Source organism: Pyrenophora tritici-repentis, chromosome 1 (genome assembly GCF_003171515.1).
Source record: "Pyrenophora tritici-repentis strain M4 chromosome 1, whole genome shotgun sequence".
NCBI classification, from domain to species: domain Eukaryota; kingdom Fungi; phylum Ascomycota; class Dothideomycetes; order Pleosporales; family Pleosporaceae; genus Pyrenophora; species Pyrenophora tritici-repentis.
Genome location: NC_089390.1, coordinates 345,254 through 364,465, shown reverse-complemented (window position 1 = coordinate 364,465; position 19,212 = coordinate 345,254). Strand labels below are relative to the sequence as shown.

General features: G+C 50.8%; 6 protein-coding genes across 6 annotated transcripts; 4 read left to right on the top strand and 2 right to left on the bottom strand.

Moving 5' to 3' along the window:
- Nucleotides 1-807: 807 nt before the first annotated feature.
- On the bottom strand, nt 808-2,047 carry PtrM4_001360 (SKN1, Beta-glucanase-Beta-glucan synthetase; the record flags this gene model as incomplete). Its single annotated transcript, XM_066102588.1, has 3 exons — nt 808-878; nt 951-1,586; nt 1,636-2,047. The coding sequence occupies 3 exons, from the start codon at nt 2,045-2,047 to the stop codon at nt 808-810; spliced, it is 1,119 nt and encodes a 372-aa protein (XP_065964790.1).
- Nucleotides 2,048-3,962: 1,915 nt separating this feature from the next.
- Nucleotides 3,963-5,318, top strand: PtrM4_001350 (ProA, Gamma-glutamyl phosphate reductase; the record flags this gene model as incomplete). The annotated part of the gene is made up of 1 exon (XM_001941737.1): nt 3,963-5,318. One exon carries the CDS (start codon nt 3,963-3,965, stop codon nt 5,316-5,318), a length of 1,356 nt encoding a protein of 451 aa, XP_001941772.1.
- A 1,172-nt stretch (nt 5,319-6,490) lies between these two features.
- Nucleotides 6,491-8,203, bottom strand: PtrM4_001340 (Herpes-BLLF1 multi-domain protein; the record flags this gene model as incomplete). Its single annotated transcript, XM_001941736.2, has 4 exons — nt 6,491-7,876; nt 7,931-8,011; nt 8,060-8,129; nt 8,181-8,203. 4 exons carry the CDS (start codon nt 8,201-8,203, stop codon nt 6,491-6,493), a joined length of 1,560 nt encoding a protein of 519 aa, XP_001941771.1.
- Nucleotides 8,204-9,684: 1,481 nt separating this feature from the next.
- PtrM4_001330 (TPT multi-domain protein) lies at nt 9,685-11,094 on the top strand (the record flags this gene model as incomplete). Its single annotated transcript, XM_066102587.1, has 6 exons — nt 9,685-9,821; nt 9,874-9,941; nt 9,991-10,214; nt 10,265-10,318; nt 10,421-10,672; nt 10,723-11,094. 6 exons carry the CDS (start codon nt 9,685-9,687, stop codon nt 11,092-11,094), a joined length of 1,107 nt encoding a protein of 368 aa, XP_065964789.1.
- A 753-nt stretch (nt 11,095-11,847) lies between these two features.
- Nucleotides 11,848-12,722, top strand: PtrM4_001320 (RPL18A, Ribosomal protein L18E; the record flags this gene model as incomplete). The annotated part of the gene is made up of 6 exons (XM_066102586.1): nt 11,848-11,893; nt 11,996-12,058; nt 12,110-12,170; nt 12,222-12,229; nt 12,283-12,362; nt 12,411-12,722. The coding sequence occupies 6 exons, from the start codon at nt 11,848-11,850 to the stop codon at nt 12,720-12,722; spliced, it is 570 nt and encodes a 189-aa protein (XP_065964788.1).
- A 594-nt stretch (nt 12,723-13,316) lies between these two features.
- On the top strand, nt 13,317-15,023 carry PtrM4_001310 (PurK, Phosphoribosylaminoimidazole carboxylase (NCAIR synthetase); the record flags this gene model as incomplete). The annotated part of the gene is made up of 1 exon (XM_001941733.1): nt 13,317-15,023. The coding sequence occupies one exon, from the start codon at nt 13,317-13,319 to the stop codon at nt 15,021-15,023; it is 1,707 nt and encodes a 568-aa protein (XP_001941768.1).
- Nucleotides 15,024-19,212: the final 4,189 nt, after the last annotated feature.

Below are 19,212 nucleotides of genomic sequence, written 5' to 3'. Positions count from 1 at the left end.
CCCCACGCACATTTGCACAAGGAGAGAGTGAGGGTGAAGTGTCACATAGCGAAGCGATTTACACAACCAAGCTCAAGCAATCTTCTGCACAAAAATGTCGGATTGAGTATTCCACTCAAGTAATCCATTCTGTCATTACTAATACCAATCAATGTCTCCATCAATCATCACTATCCATCCATCCATCCATCATTAAGCTAAGCTAATTCAAACCGCTTTCTTCCTCATCATATCGCAGACTCACTCTTCCAATTCTAAAACGCAATTAATACCACCCAAAAACGCCACGCTATGCAACAAAAAACATATCAGAAAAACCCAAGCCCACCTAAAATCCCCCTAATCCCCCTCCAAAGCAATATATACATCTTCTTCTTCTCCTCACAAGCATGGTCCTTGCAACACTTGCGATTCCAGCCAAACTTCCACGTAAGATGCGGCCACGGCGCCAACCACAACTTGAGCGAAAACGCATATCCGATATAATTATTCGTAAAAAGGGCCAATATCGCACTACCCAGCAAGATGCAGAATTTAAACATTGCCGCGCCGGTGAGCTGGAAAAACTCGCCGGTGCGGTATTGGTGTATGAGGTTGCCCCAGCCGTCCTAGTAGCCGAGGCAGCTGGGGAGGTGGAGGGCGAGTATGGTCCAGGGGAGTATGATGGAGAGGCGGAGTTTCCAACCTGCGCTGTGTTCGGGGGCTGCGGGGATGGCGCTGGCGGCGGCGGCGTTTTGGAGACCCGAGGGAGATGTTGCGGTGGGGAGAGGAGGCGTGGAACCGTGGTTGTCGTAGCCGGTGGAGAGGTCATATCCATAGGCAGACGAGGCCGTAGGTGAAGCTTGCGGCGATGAGATAGAGGAACCTTGAGGGGACATCTGCGCGGAAGTATCGTTAGTATGATTGCTCTTTTGGAGATAGGAGGGTTTGGGGGCAAACAAATGGCTTACTGACAGTGGCTGAGCTGGGTGGGATCACTTTTCCAGTATCGGAAACTGTCCACCCGCTCGGTAGCCCGGGGTAGTTTGCAAATGTAGGTTGCGCAGTGGGGGTAGCCGACGGGTCGGGGATCCAGGGGTAGACGCTGGGGCGCATGTAGTCGGAGGTTTGGTGTGGGCTAAAGGGCAGTGGCTGTCCGCTGGCGGTAGCTGTGACGGCTGGAGCGTCGGCGATGGGCTTGTTGCCACCGGAGTAGATTGTGCCTCCAACTGATTTGATAGACTTCCAGGTACCGGATTGGTCGCCGTAGACATACTGTGTGCCAGTCGAGTAATCCTGTACCTTGAGCGACTTGACCTTCATAGTGAAGGGGCCCTTTGAGTAATCCGTGGGACCACGAGCCCATGATATAGTACCCGCAGGATTCGCTGAATCACCTCCACTCCATGCGCCGAACTTGATCTGCATAGGTGTCTGAGGGTACTGGTTCTCTGCGCCTGCGGGTTCCAGAGTGCGCACAGTGACGCCGTTGATCTGCCATACAATCTGCTCCGGGGTCCATTCGATGGTGTATGTTTTGAAGCTCGTCTGGCTGCCTGGGTCGGCGTGAAAAGCGCCGCGGTTGTAGCTGGTCGTTTGCCCCTTTCCTGTACTGCAGTTAGTATTACTCATTCCATATCTGAATTCAGGACATACCGAAATAATTAGTTTGCACCTCATCGGGGTCTGCGCCGAGCCACTCCCAATCAATCTCATCCAGAGTATCGGATTGCAATACAAAGCTGCTGACAATACCAGCACCGGGGGCTGCTTGCGTGACGATTTCGGCTTTTCCAAACATTATGTACCACTTTGAAGTAAGTGTGGGTGCCTCTCCCGACTTGGTCACTGTGAAAGAGACGCCATCCTTTCCATAGGTAGGGTTGCCTTGAGCCGTGAAACTGTCCGACGCAGACGAGAAGTCGATGTTGACCGTCTTGCCCAGTGCGGAATCGGGCGGGCAGTCTGTTCGTAATGTCGGGTTGCAGTTGGACCATGTCTGTGCTGCAGAGGGAACAATGAGGGCGGCCGAGGCCAAAGCGGCGAGAGCTCGTACAGCGGAGCGCATCTTGGTAGCGATGACGGTAGCGCAGTCTGTGGAAGAATGCTATAGTATGAAACGGATACTAGCAAACAATGGCACGTGTGAGTATCGCGCAGCAAATGTGTGTGGTTGGGTACCTGCTCAGCACTTGAGCGGTAGAGGATGGAAAGGCGGGTGTAATGGTGACATGTGCAGTAGCTGCAGCGTGGTTTTTGTATAGACCAGCCATCTTTGCGCAATGACCTACGCGATGAGCTGTCAAATCAAGCTAGAGTAGTGTGGCAGGGCCTGTTGCGATGCGGGAGTGGGTGAAATTGGACGAGGTTGGCAAGGCGACGATAGCAGGTGGTTGGTAGAAGATCCCAGCCACACCAAACGCCCCTGCTAGCCCTCCAACATACGCAACTGCCAACGATCGCGTCTGGGCTTGAAGGAAATAATCCTTGGCCGCCTATGACGCAATTACGACTCTGCGTAGGCCATTTTGCGGTGAGCCTTTGAAGTTTCTACTTGTGTTGAGAAGGTTGTAGGTGCCATGTTGTGGTGTGAGCTCAGAATACCACCCCGCAACACCATTACCTACTACTTTCATCCTGCAATCCTGCAAACCGCCTTCTACCGTCTATCTTTGGAAACTGCGCGGCATCTGCGGAGATCGCCAATATCATCTGCAGCGGCGAGACCCTGCATACCATGCACGCGCGTCAGCAAAGATTTATCGACGTTCGAGATCTCACCACCATTGGACTGGTGCCGCGGATAATGGTGAAATGTGACGTAGCAACCATGTCTGAACACGATCTCAGCTTTCGATAAACGGGATGCGATGATTCCGGCGGCTTTCTTGCCGTGGAAATAACATCGTTGGACAGAGCGGTGACATGCCCGAGGTATCCGCTTCGGGGCCGATGCGCTTTTGCGGCTGTACTCAGTCTTGGTAACGCAATACCGGCCACCGCCTAGCAAGAATGCCTCATTCTCGTATATTGTGTTGCCGAAAGTGTATATACCAAGGTACGAGTGTTCCAAGAAGCGCAACACGAGGGCACTCGTGTTAATTCGGCAATCGAAGATGTGCCACAATTGAAGATACACTATAGGTGGCTGGATTGAGTGCCGAGTCTAACATTCTTACTTCCGTATCTGGCTCGCAGACCGCTATTTCGATAGCATCTGGAGCAAGTCGATGTTGGGTGTCGTCTCTTGGTATTTGAAAACGTTGGTAGTCGAGAGGAAAAGTAAAAGGACATGCAGCCAAGCGGGCTAGCCAAGTCTACCTAGGCATGTGCTGGGTGGAGACTACTGGAGCGGATCCAGCCCCAACTTTTGATGGGGTTTCTGGATATGCCTTCATCAACTTGATGTGCAAAGATTCGAGCTTGGCTACCAGGAGCATACGAGACCTGGATGCTACCTCTGAATGGAACCAAGGGTGCAAGACTCGATGCTGCTCCGAGACTAACTAGTGTTGATGTCTTAGATACGATAACCCATAATGTACATAGAAAGGTCGAGATCTGCATCATTTCGTAGGAGCAGGATCAAAAAATCAATAGAAACTCTCATCGATACGATGCCTATCGAAAAGTCTCTTCATTAATCTAGATTCCAGCAATTCTTGGATTGCGCTCTGCATACGAGAGCTCAGACGCAGCGTTCTTGCAACGCCACAGCCGTGGCGCCGTACATCGGAGACCCCGCAACACCACTAAAACATCCCACCACACTCCCATGTAAACCTATCTTTAGACACTTCACCTGACTGCATACGATCCACCTAATCGCCAATAGTACCTGCAGCAGTAGGCAAGCCTTGCATACCCCAATCCTTCCGGCAAAAGAGACATTTGCCCCCATTGAGCGGCGCTGAGTCACGCACTCTGCGTCAGAAATTATCGACGTTACATCCCAACCACCATCTGAGTCCGTATTCAGAAAAATGGCCTTTACAAACGCCAAGCCGTTGCAGATCGCTCAGGCTGCCAAGTTCGGATCAAGGAAACTGGCCGTGCTGTCGACGGAGGAGAGGAATGCTGCACTCACGGCTATTCACGATGGGCTACTGGATGGCAAGAATATAGTTCTAGAGGCCAATGCACAGGACCTCGAGGCTGCGAACAAGGCCGCTGCGGGAGGTACTCTAAGTGCAAGTTTAGTCAAGAGACTGGATCTATCGAAGCCGGGAAAATACGAGGATATGCTACAAGGCATACTGGATGTACGCGATCTAGAAGACCCAATCAACAAGACGACAGCAAAGACACTTCTCGACGACGACCTCATCCTATCACGAGTCACGTGCCCCATCGGCGTACTCCTCGTAATCTTCGAAGCCCGACCAGAAGTCATTGCCAACATCTCCGCATTAGCCCTCAAATCCGGCAACGCCGCCATCCTCAAAGGCGGCCGTGAATCCAGCAGAAGCTTCAGCGCAATATCGCAAATCATCTCATCAGCACTCTACACCACGGCCGTCCCCCCAGAATGTCTCCAACTAGTCCAAACCCACGACGCCATAGCCGACCTCCTCAAACAAGACACGTACATCGACCTCTGCATCCCGCGCGGCGGCAACAAACTAGTCCGCTACGTAAAAGACAACACGACAATCCCGGTGCTAGGCCACGCCGACGGAATATGCAGCACATACCTCTGCGCCGACTACCCCGTGGCAAAAGCCACAAAGATAATCATGGACGCCAAAATAAGCTATCCCGCCGGATGTAACGCCCTCGAACAACTCCTCGTCGAAGAAGCCGCCCTCAGCACCTCACTTCCCCCCATCGCAGAGGCCCTGCTGCAGAAAGGTGTCTCACTCCGCTGCGACTCCACCACGCTCCTCGCCCTAAAAGGTAAACTAGACGAACACGCCGCCGCGCTCCTCCAGCCCGCTAGCCCAGAGGATTTCAACACAGAGTTCTTAGATAATATCCTCGCGCTGAAATCCGTGGCAAACGTCGACGAAGCAATCGCACATATCAACACACATGGTTCTCACCACACCGACGCCATTCTCACCTCGTCAGAGCCGGTAGCTAGAACCTTTCTCGCGGCTGTGGATTCCAGCTCCGTGTATTGGAATACTAGTACCCGTATGGCGGATGGCCAACGCTATGGGTTTGGTACTGAAGTCGGCATTTCTACAAATAAAATTCATTCAAGGGGGCCGGTGGGCTTGGATGGGCTGACGATTTATAAATGGGTGCTTGTGGGTGATGCGCAGATTAGTGCTGAGTATGGGGCGGGAGGGAAGGCGTGGAAGCATGAGAGGATGAGCGTTGGGGAGGAGGAGTGATGGCAAATGTGTGTGTGAGTGAGTGTGGTGGGGGTTCATGGATGCACGCAGGGGAAATGAGGCTGAGAGATAGATGACGACAGCGGGATGGTGGAAATAGCGATATAGCTTTATGAAATGAATGGTCCATCTTGGCTGACAGCATCTTGAAACCAGTATACTTTCTTTTTTTTTCTTGCTTTCATCTTACCTCCCCTTCCACAAGGCAACGCAATGCAATCAACATCATATCACATACCTTACCTTATCTACACCATTTCTCTCCACACTTCTACCCGCCTACCCAACTCAATTATACATACTGCATACTAATCTCGCCCCACCTACTCTCCCCAATCTCCCAGCAAACCCCGATCCTCTTAATCGGCACACCTGAACACACCACTCACCATGTCGCGGCTCCAACCTCACCTTGCGCGCAATCTTTCGAACCACGCGCAATCCTAGCCCTTCTAAACCATTCGGCCCTTTTATAAACAAAACAACCCAAACAAAAAGTGGGTTTTCTTCGGAGAAAATACGTAGCGTACGTACCCATACCCATAGCCTAACCTTGATGTTGGTAAACGACACTGAATTCACCGTCTACTTACGGTCTACGGTTAAAGTCGGTAGGGTATGTAACCGGTATTTTGGCAAAGATAAGCAGGAGATGAAGATCACCAACATAGCGGCAAGATTTTGGTAGTTTGTTAGCCTATCAGTCTTGTTGGTATCGAGTCATTTGATAGAAGAGAAAAAAAAATGTTGGGTTGATTTGTATTGGATGGGGTGGGATTGAGTCATGTTGTAAGGCGTTGTCGGGGGAAGAAGAAGCCGAGTGACATTCTACTTCCCCGATAATCAACGATATTGGTGATCAGCGGTGTTCGCTCATCATGGTATTGCCTGCTGGATGATTAATGTTACTAACTGACTGGGTGATCAACACGTGTAACGCGCAACGCGCAATGTACTGCTGGAGGAAAACTTTGCTGCTGTGTACGCGTCAATCAAGATGGCAAGAAAAACAACAAGATGAAAACATCACATCAACGTTTCTCTACCTCACTCTACAAACAAAGACGTCGACTTCTAGTCTATCTAGTGGCTGTATCGGTAACTATATATAGCGTGGTATCCTGTAAACATTACATTTTTGCGCAACATGCGGCCTTCTATAAAGTGCACATCTAGTCAACACCCTTGTTACGGAGTGCAAGAGAGGGCTTAGCAAAGATTTGAGCTCCGTCCACGAGGCGGCGCTCCTCGTTCTTGCGGCCGTTGACAAAGTCGGGGTGGTTGAGCGTGAGCTCAACGGCGCCGTTGACGACGTGGTCGACGGCTTCTACACCCAACATGAATGAGTGGTCCTGGTTGCCGACCTCGTATCTCCATGAGCCGAAACGGCCACGGGATAGGATGTCCTTGGCTTGGAGAGCGGGGAGGAGCTGCTTGAGGACGCCCTCACGCTCAAGAGAGGGGGTGGGGTATCCGTGGTCGAAGCGGCGGTGGTAGGTGGAGACAATTTCGTCGTCGGGCTTGATCATCTCAGTGTTGATGAGACCCTGGATGCAGTCCCTGAGCATGTTCTTCTCGTCCACTGGCTTCATGCTGGATTCGGAAACTTCCAACATGATGGACCAGTATGGGCCTTCTTGGGGCTCGGTGGAGCTGGGCTTGGAGCCGTCAGCGAGCTGCTGGGTAGGAAGCTTGATGTCCTTTTGCGGCTGGTTGTATGGCGAGTAGTTGGAGAAGATGGTGGCACGGTAGAAGGGGCAGTCGTCCTCGGGGAAGTAGAGCCAGCACTTGTCACCAATGCGCTCTGGTCGCTCGCCACGGAGACCTACACCGATGACGTGGGTGGTGGAGTAGAAGAGACCCTTGCTGAGGTCGATGAGCTCCTTGTCGCCCATGGTCTCAACGAGAGCATCAACAGCCATGGTGTTGATGAGCTTCTTGTAGTTGACGACGGTGCCGTCCTTGAGGTGTACCTTGTGGCCATCGGCATCGACCTTGGTCACCTTGGCGTGCTCGCCGTATCGTGTCTTGGACTCTGGGAGCGTCTTTGCGACGGCAATCCAGATACCGCCGGTACCATCCTTTGCGGGGAAGCGGAAGGTGGCGTTGGGGCCCCAGTTTCCTGCAACCTTGTTGTGGATGATGTTGTGCATGACACCCTTGACGTTCGGGGCAGCGACACGCTCGCCGAGCCACTCACACTGCATCTTGGTTGTAGGCACAGCCCAGACCTTGAAGTTGTATGGCCTCATGAAGAGGTCGGCAATGCCAACACCCAACTGACGCACAATCCACTCGTCAAAGTCCTTGGGCTTGGTGTTTGCCACGCGGGACTCGAGGGCAGCGTCAATCAAGCCCTCCATGCACTTGGCTTGGTCGTCCTTGCCCAACATGGACAGGTTGTTCTGGAAGGGGTAGGGGACCCATTGGCGCTTGCAGCGGACGTATGAGATACGCTGGTGGGTGAACCAGTCGTCTTCGTTGGGGAGAGCCTCGTCGATGCAGTCGTCGAAGTATTTGTAGTGGGAGAAGATGACATGGCCACCAACGTCGTAGAGCTGGGGGGTGGTTAGATGGGAACAGATGTGTCAATTGGCGGCAGGAGCACTCACGAAGCCCTCGGGGGTTACGTCTGTCGAGGCAAGACCACCTGGCGTCTCATTGGAGTCGACAATCATCCATGACGGGCCATCCTGTCAGTGTTAGCAAGTGCTTGCCACGTTATACGACAGGTGTCATACAATCTGGTTCAGACGTTTGGCAGCTCCAAGACCCGTCGGCCCTGCGCCGATGACGAGAACATCAACAGAACTGCGGCGTTGTTAGTTTTGATATGGCAATGCGGGCAGGCGGTGAGTATACATTTCTTCTTTGGCAGAACCCATGGTGCCCTGCAACAGTTCCTGAAAACTGGGAACTTTCTTCAGTGTTTGGCGGGCGAAATTAAGCATATACTCGTAGCTCGAGTTTGAAGAAGAAGGAAAGACGTGGAGTTTAGACCAAACGACGGTTGGGGCGTGGTTGAGGAATATAGCTGGCGATAAACTAAGCCCGCCAAGGGCGATGGTTGATTTAAGCGGGTCCAGGGTACTGTGGATGACTGGGGCAACTCACTCGCACAGGCAAGTTGGACGGGTGTGATAGCGACATGGAGACAGCGACAGCGACAGGGCGACAGGCATAAGGCCAGGCGGAAAAGGGGCAGGCCGCGGGCGCTACATGTGGACTTGCTCGTGGCCGGTTGATTGGCCGCAAGTTGCAGTATCGTGCAGACGTGCACTACTTGCCTCTCCCTTTTGAGGCTGCCAGCTGATTGTTGCCATGACCATTGCTGAGAGCTGCGTGCGCCGTTGTTCATGCACGTTCGCCTAGGCTCGAGTGTGGAGCTGGAGCATCAAGCCAGGCGCGTTGAGCACAGGGTGAAGCTTGACCGACTCTATCTCTGCGGGACTACACAGAACAGCGTCAGATCAACGACGCATCGACCTGGTGGCATGCTACTTGGTACTAGTGCCACCTTGTAACATGCAACATGAAGCCATTGCAATCAATCCATCCGTGGACCCTGTATGCGAATGCATTGCCCCTTATTGTGCGCCTCATACTGCAACCTCAGCACTGCCAGGGTGCGAGGCTCTGTCCTTCCCTGCAACGATACGGCAGCGGGAAAAAAAATTAGGCGCATTATCTGTTTTCTGCACTTGCAACAAGGTGTCATGACTATTACGGGTGGGACCGGTGTCTTTGGCCGCTGGTGCAGGGCCTTGGTACGCGTACGCCTCCGATGGCGCGCAACTGCTCGATGCTCCATGGCGGCTCAAAATTTCCGCTTTGCACACAACACTATAGTGATTGCGCGTCCATGTTGAGGCTCCACAGCAGATCCGTTTCACCTACTTAGATGGTTACCAAATCCCGCGCCGCTCCTGGTCTATCCTCATCTTGCCTCAGATGAGCTCTAGTACATAGTCGCTCATTGCCCGGTAATAGCACGCCTAATTCAGAACCCCTGTGCCACGCTCTAGAAGGTCGTCTGGCTGATTTCCGCTCCGCCCCTCCCTTCCTCCTAGCGCATAGACATTGCCTGAACATTTACTGAACCCTTCTCCCAACTCTTCTGCCGTTCTTTACCTCCTCTTTGCCTTTGCCCTGACAAGCTCACTGTCATCTGTTGTGCTGCTTGTGCCACTTAGTGTTCCAGCGGCCTGGCCCTTGCGAAACGACATCATCACGATCAGTCAGCCGCGCTAGCTTACTGCCACTGCAGCACCAAGGAAACTCTACAGCTGAACCTCTCCTTTGATTCCCGCCAGCCAGTCTCCATTGCAAACACTTCATCGTCCCTCGTTAGTCACTACACGCAACCATGTCTTCAGAAGAGAAAGCGAGATCCTCGGTTGAGGCTTCGCGCGACACGGCCCTCCCAGTCTTGCCAACTGTCAACCCCGATGCGCAAAAGTCGGCGCCTGAACCGCCCTCTTTCCATCCTGCTGTATACATTGCGTATGTGTCAGACCCACCATACGAGGCCCTGCAGTTGCTAATCGTCTCATAGCACATGGATCACCCTCAGTTCCAGCACCATTGTCTTCAACAAATACATCCTTGACACGGCCAAGTTCCGTACGTGAGCTCTACTCCCTCGCAAAGACCTCACTAACAGCAGCAACAGACTACCCCATCTTCCTTACAACATGGCATTTGGTCTTCGCCACCGTTATGACGCAATTCCTCGCCCGCTTCACCACCATCCTCGACTCAAGAAAGAAGGTGCCCATGACCGGGCGTGTATACCTGCGAGCCATCGTCCCCATTGGTATCTTCTTCAGTATGAGCTTGATCTGCGGTAACCAGGCATATCTCTACCTCAGTGTTGCCTTTATCCAGATGCTCAAGGTACGTGGAATGAGGAGCAGGATGCTGGAACGATTGCTGACTTTTTCCAGGCCACCATGCCAGTCGCTGTCCTCCTTACCACCTGGGGTCTCGGTGTTGCGCCTGTCAACTTGAAGACACTCGGAAACGTCTCCTTCATCGTCATCGGTGTCGTCATCGCATCCATGGGTGAAATCCAATTTGTTATGATCGGTTTCCTCTTCCAGTGCGCTGGTATCGTCTTCGAGGCTATTCGTCTGGTCATGGTTCAGCGCCTGCTTAGCGGAGCTGACTTCAAGATGGACCCGCTCGTCTCGCTCTACTACTACGCCCCCGCGTGCGCCGTCATCAACGGTGTCATTTTGCTTTTCACCGAGCTACCCAAGATGACCATGGCTGACGTGGACCGCGTTGGTCTGTTCACCCTTTTCGCCAACGCCTCCGTTGCGTTCCTGCTCAATGTCTCGGTCGTATTCTTGGTACGTTTGCATCGCCTTGACTCGATCCGCACCAGCTAACAAGTTTGCAGATCGGCAAGACCTCTTCGCTCGTACTTACCCTCTCCGGTGTACTCAAGGATATTCTCCTCGTTTTCGCATCCATGTTCTTATTCAAGGACCCCGTCACACCCCTCCAGGCTTTTGGTTACGCCATTGCGCTCGGAGGTCTTGTCTACTACAAGCTTGGCGGCGAGAAGCTGAAGGAGTACCTCGGCCAGGGCAGTATGAAGTGGCAAGAGCTTGGCCACACCAGGCCAGTCCTCCGCAAGTTGATGATCTTCACTGCTGTGGTCATCTCCGTCTTCTTCATTCTTGGCTCTCTTGGACCTCGCTACGCCCCCGACTCGACCAACCAGGTCTACAACGGTATCGGCAAGCTCATCGGTGACAAGGCTGTATAGAGAACCCACTGGTCCCAGACAGGCTACCACTACCTTTGAGCTTAGATCAAGCCCTCTGCCGGACCCTGGGCTCCCCTTTTGCATTTTGCTCTTCTTCTTTGTCTTTTTATCCCTGCTTGTAGTGTACTTGGAGTGTACGGTAACCGGTGTTTATAAGTATAGACGGGCGAAATTTCTACGCCGAGTGGACAAGCTTCCACAGTTTTGGGTTTTGGGATGCAGTAGGTTCAACAGCATGTCAGAGGCAATGATGGGGAATGATTAAGTAACACACTTTCTGTCATAAGTAGATCTTGCAGACATTCACGAAGACTGCGAGCAAAAGACATACATCTAGCTACATAATGGTAATGCTTGTGAAGCATCTACGTTGGTGGTTTGTGATTTGTAGTTTAGGTAGTGCAGAGTTATTTAGATCAAACAATGGTCATCAGGCTTGCCACAATACAAACCACGATCCGAACATCGTTCAGTACGCGAGCATTAATCAATCTGCTTCAACCGTGGTCGTGCATATAGTTCAGTTGCGAGACGAAACACATCAGATAGAAAGTCTCAGTCTGCATGATGAGGCGGATTGGATGCGCGCGTGCCTGTCTTGGCTAGTGAGGCGGCTTGGTGGAGATGCACTCTGCTCGCTTCGCACAGACCACGCACGCCAAGCTGCCATGTCCAGAATTCCTTCCGCGAGTTGCGAACTTCAACTCCAAGTCGTCACTAACCCACAGCACAACACGCTCAAAATCAGTCAAGATGGGAATTGACCTCGACCGCCACCATGTTCGAGACGGGCACCGCAGTATGTGAACCCCCGTCGAGTCGGCGCAGCAATGCGCTGGCGACAGCTGTCTTTTAGACGCAACATGAGCCCTCGAGAGGATAGAGATTGACGAGTATACAGAGGTCCCAAAGTCCACCAACCCCTACGTCAAGTTGTTGGTGCGTCTTTACAAGTTCCTGGCTCGTAAGTACCCCCGTTGGAATCGCGCGCATTGTTTGTGCTAACTGCTTCCAGGCCGTACCGATGCCCCCTTCAACAAGACGGTTCTCCGACGTCTCATGATGTCCAAGACCAAGTAAGACACCCATCAGACGGAGCTGCGAACAGATGAACTAACATTTTACAGCCGTCCCCGTAAGATTGCCGACTGCACGAAGCCTTCGAACATGTGAACTAACATAGTCTAGCCGTCTCCCTCTCCAAGATCGTCGCGACCGCTGCCAACAAGCACTCCGCGAAGACCCACGAGGGCAAGACCATCGTCATTGTACAACACCCGAACATACCGCTTCAGAAAACCGGCTAATGAATACAGGTCGGCACCGTCACTGACGACAACCGCATGCTTGAGGTCCCCAAGCTCTCCATTGCGGCTCTCCGCTTCACCGCCTCTGCCCGCGCTCGCGTCGAGAAGGCTGGTGGTGAGTGCCTCACCATCGATGAGGTTGCCACCCGTTTCCCCACCGGATCCAACACCCTCCTCCTCCGTGGACCCAAGAACTCCCGTGAGGCCTTCAAGCACTTTGGTTTCGGTCCCCACTCCCACAAGAAGCCTTATGTCGAGAGCAAGGGCCGCAAGTTCGAGCGTGCCCGTGGACGCAGAAGGTCGCGTGGTTTCAAGGTCTAAGCGTGTGCTGGAAGCGATATGGTTTCTCTGGGTTGGCGTGGTCATGGTCATGGGAATTCACTTATGAGGCGCGCATCATGACTGGCAAGGGCTTTTCGAAGGCCTGCAAAAAGATACTCAATGCTCAACATGAAATTGAAGCATACAATGGGCTCTCCGAGCTCATGTTTACCCATGAACTACCTATGTATTCTGCATGTGAGAGCTTCGTGACTGCTATAATGACAGGCGCAGGGTATTTTGCCTGCAACAGGAACATTCAGTATTATTGTGCCCTCGAGTACCATGGTACTCTCCCACAGGCGACCGAAGACTTCCGCTCTTAAACGAAAAAAATACAAACGAGTACAGCTACAACTCAACCCTGATCCGAGATTGAACGCCTCAACCAACCCTGCAACAGGAAATCGCGAGCACGCTCAACGACGAAGTTTTCGCGTGCACCGTGCTAATTTTTCTGCCGACCCTTCCCCCACATCCAATCGACTACGGCGCTAGTGACTCTTACCCACGTAACCTAACTCAGCCACTACTCAGTCCATCCACCATTACTTGACTAACTTACTACAACAACGAACAACGCAGTCAAAAAAAATGGTCGACAGCCGAAAGGTAGGTGTACTGGGCGGTGGCCAGCTCGGCCGCATGCTGATCGAGGCCGCAAACCGACTTGAAATTCAAGTCAATGTCCTGGACGCAGCAAGGTCACCAGCAAAGCAGATATCGGCACACGACGGACATATCGACGGATCTTTCAAAGACGCAGCCGCTGTGAAGAAACTCGCGGAATCTTCTGATGTCGTCACCGTCGAGATCGAGCACGTAGACACACACATGCTCGAAGAGGTGGCTGGACAGGTGGTCGTTGAGCCGAGTTGGAAGACACTACGGATTATCAAAGACAAGTACGCTCAGAAGCAACATCTGAAACAACATGGAGTTGCCGTCGCAGACAGCATTGATCTTGAAGGCAAGGGCGTTGAGGGACTAAAAGAAGTGGGCTCATCGTACGGCTATCCGTTCATGCTCAAGAGTAAGACAGAGGCCTATGACGGCAAGGGCAACTTTGTGGTCAAAAGTGAGTCAGATGTCGGTGCAGCATTTGAGGCGCTCGGTAAGCGACCTTTGTACGCGGAACGCTGGGCAGACTTCAAGATGGAGCTTGCAGTCATGGTCGTCAAGACGAAGGATGGCGTACTCACATTCCCCACGGTCGAGACAGTGCACGAGGACAGCATCTGCAAACTCACTTATGCACCTCCACGAAATGTATCGAAGAAGACTGCAAAGCGCGCTCAAGAACTTGCGAAGAAGGCCATTGGGGCTTTCGAAGGCAAGGGTGTGTTCGGCGTAGAGATGTTCCTGCTCAAAGATGACAGCCTGCTCATCAACGAGATTGCACCTCGCCCACACAACTCGGGTCACTACACGATTGAAGCTTGCCCCATCTCACAATATGAAGCACATCTACGAGCCATTCTCGACCTCCCCATTTCGCAAGAAAACCTCCGTCTCTGCGAACCTGCTATCATGCTCAACATTCTCGGCGGTAAAACCCCAGATTCTCATAAGCTGGTAGCAAGAAAGGCCTTAGAATCTGGCAATGCAAGAGTTCATCTCTACGGCAAAGGCGATGCCCGTCCCGGTCGCAAAATGGGCCACATCACCATCAAGGCGCCCACCCTCGCAGCCGCGGAACGCGAAGTCCAACCCCTCATTGACTTTGTCGACGCACAAAAAGGCAAGACCGTTTCGCCATCTATCTCTGTACCTTCCAAGCCTGAGCCCGTTGTCGCCGTCATCATGGGTTCTGACTCCGATCTCCCCGTCCTCCGCCCCGGTCTCGAGATTTTGAAAAAGCTCGAAATCCCCTTCACCACACGCATTACTAGCGCCCATCGCACGCCCGACTGGCTGCGCGAGTTTTCAAAGTCCGCCGAATCCACGTCTGTCCAAGTGATCATCGGCGCAGCGGGTGGTGCAGCCCATCTACCCGGCATGTGCGCCTCGTGGACTACACTGCCGGTCATCGGACTACCCGTCAAAGCTACCCACTTGGATGGCATGGATAGTCTACTGTCTATGACGCAAATGCCTAGGGGTGAGCCTGTTGCTACTGTCGGTATCAACAACTCGACGAATGCGGCGTTGTTGGCGGTGAGGATGCTAGGCATGACAGACTTGGCGGTTAGAGACAGGTTGAGACTTTGGATGGAGGGCAACGAGATGGAGGTGATGAGGAAGGACGGGGTACTGCTTGAGGGTGGTTGGGAGGCTTATCTGGATAGCATGGCGAAGTAGGGGTGTGTGAAGGGTAGGTGATGGTGACTGAAAACATACCATGTATCCTCCCAGGTGGGATATGTCTACTCCCTATCGTAGGCAGAATTTACTATGTATTCTCCAACGTGTGTCATATCCACTTCCACATACACCAACATATCCTCACCGTGTAGTTTCCAACACGTAACATACCCCCTCCATATACATACACAAAAAACACACCATGTATTCTTCAGCACGTAACATTCACTTTCACACACAGGCAGACGCAGCACACATAAAATTTCTCTATGTGTTGGAAGGCCTTGTACGATCGTACGGTGAATAACAGTAGCTAAGGTAATCTTGTGTATTGGTATTCTGGTGTATGATGATTCTACGAATGTGGGGGCTACGAAGGTATACATAGCGTTGGGTCCGAGTTGGGCCGAAGTAGGATCGAGGCGGTACATTGGGCCTTATTAGGCGACACACCGTGTGTATGCCGACACTATGCATACTTGTTTTTGTTTTCGTATTTTTCGAGGCTATTTACAGAAAAGGTAGATACGTAAGGGGTAGAAGGAAGGTCATTTAACGTCCGTTGTAGAAGATTCAAGTAAGAGGAGGACGAAGAGGGCTGATCCATAGTGTTTATTTTGTTTTTGAGAAAAAGTGGAAGCAGAGACAGTCATGAATCTAGGGGGGTGGGTTTTTAGAGAAGGAGGAGAGAGAGTCATGAAGTGTCAAAGCTTGGATTTCTAGAAAAGGAGGAGAGAGAGACAGCCATGATATCTGATAATGTGAGTTTTAGAAAAGGCAGAGGAGGGGACCATGTATTCTTCGATTTGTTTTTTGAGAAAAGGGAAAAAGAGAGGCAGTCATGACGTCTGGGGCGCTATTTTCTTTCAAGGAAGGCGGAGAGAGAGACAGCCATCAGATGGTGCAGCTATGTTTTAGAGGCAGGAGGAAGACTAGACCATAAGTTCTTAGCTTTGTGTTTTAAGAAAAGCGGAAAAGAGGCAGTGATAAAGTATGAGGGTATAACTTTCTAGAAAAAGAGGAGAGAGAGAGAGACGGCCATGAAGTGTCAGAGCTTGGATTTTTAGAAAAGGAGGAAAGAGAGGTAGTCATCGATACTCGTGATTTGTATTTAAATAAGGGAGAAAGAGACAGTCATGGATACTCTGTCTTTGTATCTAAATGAGGGTGAACGAGACAGTTATGGGTACTCTGTGGTGGACATTTTAAAAAGGAGGAAAGAGAGACGGCCATAGCATTTTGGTAGTTGTGTTCTTAGGAGCAGGATTAGAAAGAGAAGAAAGCAGAGGGTTAGACCATAACCCACGTACTTCATTATTTTAGAGAAAAGGCGGGAAGAGAGGCAGCTATAACGTTTGTGGGCATCATTTTTTTTTAGGGAAAGGCGGAAAGAGGGACAGTCATCATGGTTTTATTCATTGCGTTTTCAGAAAGGAGTAGAAAGAGGGACAGCCATCGTGGCCCTGTTGTATTTAGAAAGGCAGAGAAAGTGGAAAGAGCGGAGGGCCGGACCATAGACCGCGTGATTGTATATTTTAGAAGAATAGAGGAAATAGAACAGAGCTATCGGGATCATGTCGCAGGTTTAAATAGTAGGAGCCGGAGGCCTGGTCCATGGGAACTTGAAGTTATGAGTTTTAGAGCAAAGAGGAGAGAGAGGAGGAAGCAGAGGGCTGGACCATAAACCATATCCTTGTTTATTTCGAAAGGACAGAGAAAATTGAGGAAACAGAAGCAGTCATCAAGCTCTCGCAACACGTTTTGAAGAGAAAGAGGCAGAGGGCCGGTCCATTGGTTGATAGATTACATCATTTTGGAGCACAGAGGAAAGAAAGAGGAGGAACTGGCCGGCCATGACATGCTTCGTGCCCGGTTTAGAAAAGTGTGAGAAACAGAGCTGGTCATCGTGCTGCTCTTTGAGTCTTTTAAAGAGAGAAAGAGATGGAGTCGGAGGGCCAGTTCATCGATGAATAGCTTTTGATGTTTTGAAGGAAGAAGGAGAAGAAGAGAAGGAGCTGCTGGCCATGGCGTTGTTGTAGATAGAATTTAGAAGAGCGGGAGAAGCGGAGTCAGCCATGCCGTTTTTGATTGCCTGTTTTAGAGAGAGGGGAAAGAGAATAAGGCAGAGGGCTGCTTTATAAGTTTTCTGACGTCCAGTTTGTTTCGGGGTAAAGGTGGGAGAGGAGAAGCTGGCTGGCCATTCCGTCCTTGTACACATGTTTTAGGTCAGTAGGAGAAGTGGAGCAGGTCATCGGTTTTCTTTTAACAATTTTAGAAAGAGAGGAGAAGAAGCGAAGTGGTCATGATACAATTTGCATTGTGTTTTCCAGAGAGAAGGAGAGGGAGAAGGAGAGGGAGAAGGAGAGAGGTGGCCATTAAATCTTTGTCGTTCGTTTTTATAAATAAGGGAAAATAAGAGTGGAACACCGTTCTCTGAATTTTTTTAGAGAACAGGAGAAGAAGGAGAGGTAGCCGTGTAATACCTGTCATTGTGCTTTTTGAGGAGAAGAGAAGAGAAGGAGAGGAAGAGCATGTCATGCCGGTCAGATTCCAGCTTTTTGGTTATAGAGAGGAGGGAGAGGAAGAGGAGGTCTCGCCGATGAAAAGCAGCGAGACGTTGTTTTATAGAAGAGTGAAAAGTAGTAAGAGAGAGAGAAAGATGTCGGATGATCATGATCGGATCGTCGGTTGATTTTAGGAAAAAAGAAGGCAGAGGGTTGGTTCATCAATTGTGAAGTTCTTCATTTTAGAGAACAGCGGAACGGACTGGTTGGTTATGGTCCTCTCCCCTAATGTCTTGTTTGAGGAAAATGAGAAGGCGGAGGGCTGCCCCATCAAATTTGTGAGCTCCTGATTTTAGAAATAAGAAAAAAGAGGAGAGAGGAAGGGCCTGTTCGTCCGTCATGACAATGCGGTAGGTCAATTTTAGAGGACAGAGAGGAGGGTGGGTCATGGACATGTTGGTAGGGTCGTTTGGTCCCTTGGTGTTTTAAGGTAAAGAGGAGAGAAGAGTGCTGGCTATATAAGGGATCCTTTGGAATTTTTCGAAAAGAAGGCGGTCTGCTCATGGGTGTTTCGATCAAAGCTATTAGAAAAAAGAGGGGGGAAGCTGGCTGTACCAGGAAAATATCGGGTTTAAAAAGAGAAGAGAAGCTATCGCTTCGAATGTGGTCTTATTTGCTCCTCTGGTATTTTAGGGTGACGAAAAGAGGAGAGAAGAACGCTGGTCATCGGGGGATACATGATGTTTTAGGAAAGAAGAGAGCGACCAGGTCATCTTTCAGGTCGTTGAGATTTTTGGTTCTTCAATCATTTAGATTTTACAGGAAGATAGTAGGGAGGAGGAGAGTGAAGTGGAGGACTGGAGAAGGTATTTATAGTAGTTTCTCTCTACAGCGCTAGCAGAAAGAGAACGACAGCGAGTCATGCTGAGATCGTATGACATTTTGGAAAAGAGAGGAGAAGAGAACAGACTATGTGTCTCATAGATGATAATAGTGGATGATTTTGAAGGAAGAGAAGAGAGGCAGATCATTGAACATGTGACTGTCGCCTTGTGAAAAGAAGGAGAGCTAGTCATAATTGTCAAGCGTCAAGGTTGGGGAGAATCATGTTGTAATAGAGCTGTTTCGGAAAGAGGTCTATATACGCAGTGGGAAGAGGGAGTGAAGGAGCTAGGCCGTAAAGGTACTAGCGGGTAAATGGGTGGCTGCCTGGTTGCCTAAGGAGGAGCCAAGGGATAAGCCCTATGGCCGACAATAATGCTGACTTTGACATCTTTGAGAACTAAGGAGAGCCAGCTATCGTGTCCACAGATGGTAATTTGTATCAAAAAGAGATTGTCAGCCAGCCATCCACCATTGTCTCCCAATTTTCGAGAAAGGAAGAGAGATAAGAGCGGCCAAGTCATCATGACTGTGACCACGGTGTTCGAGAAAGAGAAGAAGCTTGTTCATTTGAATGTGAGCGATGTTTTTGAGGAAAGAAGAAGGGGTTCTCTAGTCATGATATTTGTCATAATTTACTTTTTCTAGAAGCAGAGCGGAGAGTACTGGCCACGTGATGTTATCCTTGAAGTTTTAAGACAAAGAGGAAGAAGTTTATTACGGAATCAAAGAAGGCCAGAGGCCCAGACTTTATATGCGCGGTCTAGTGCAGGTACCTTACATCATGGGTTTGCAAAGTA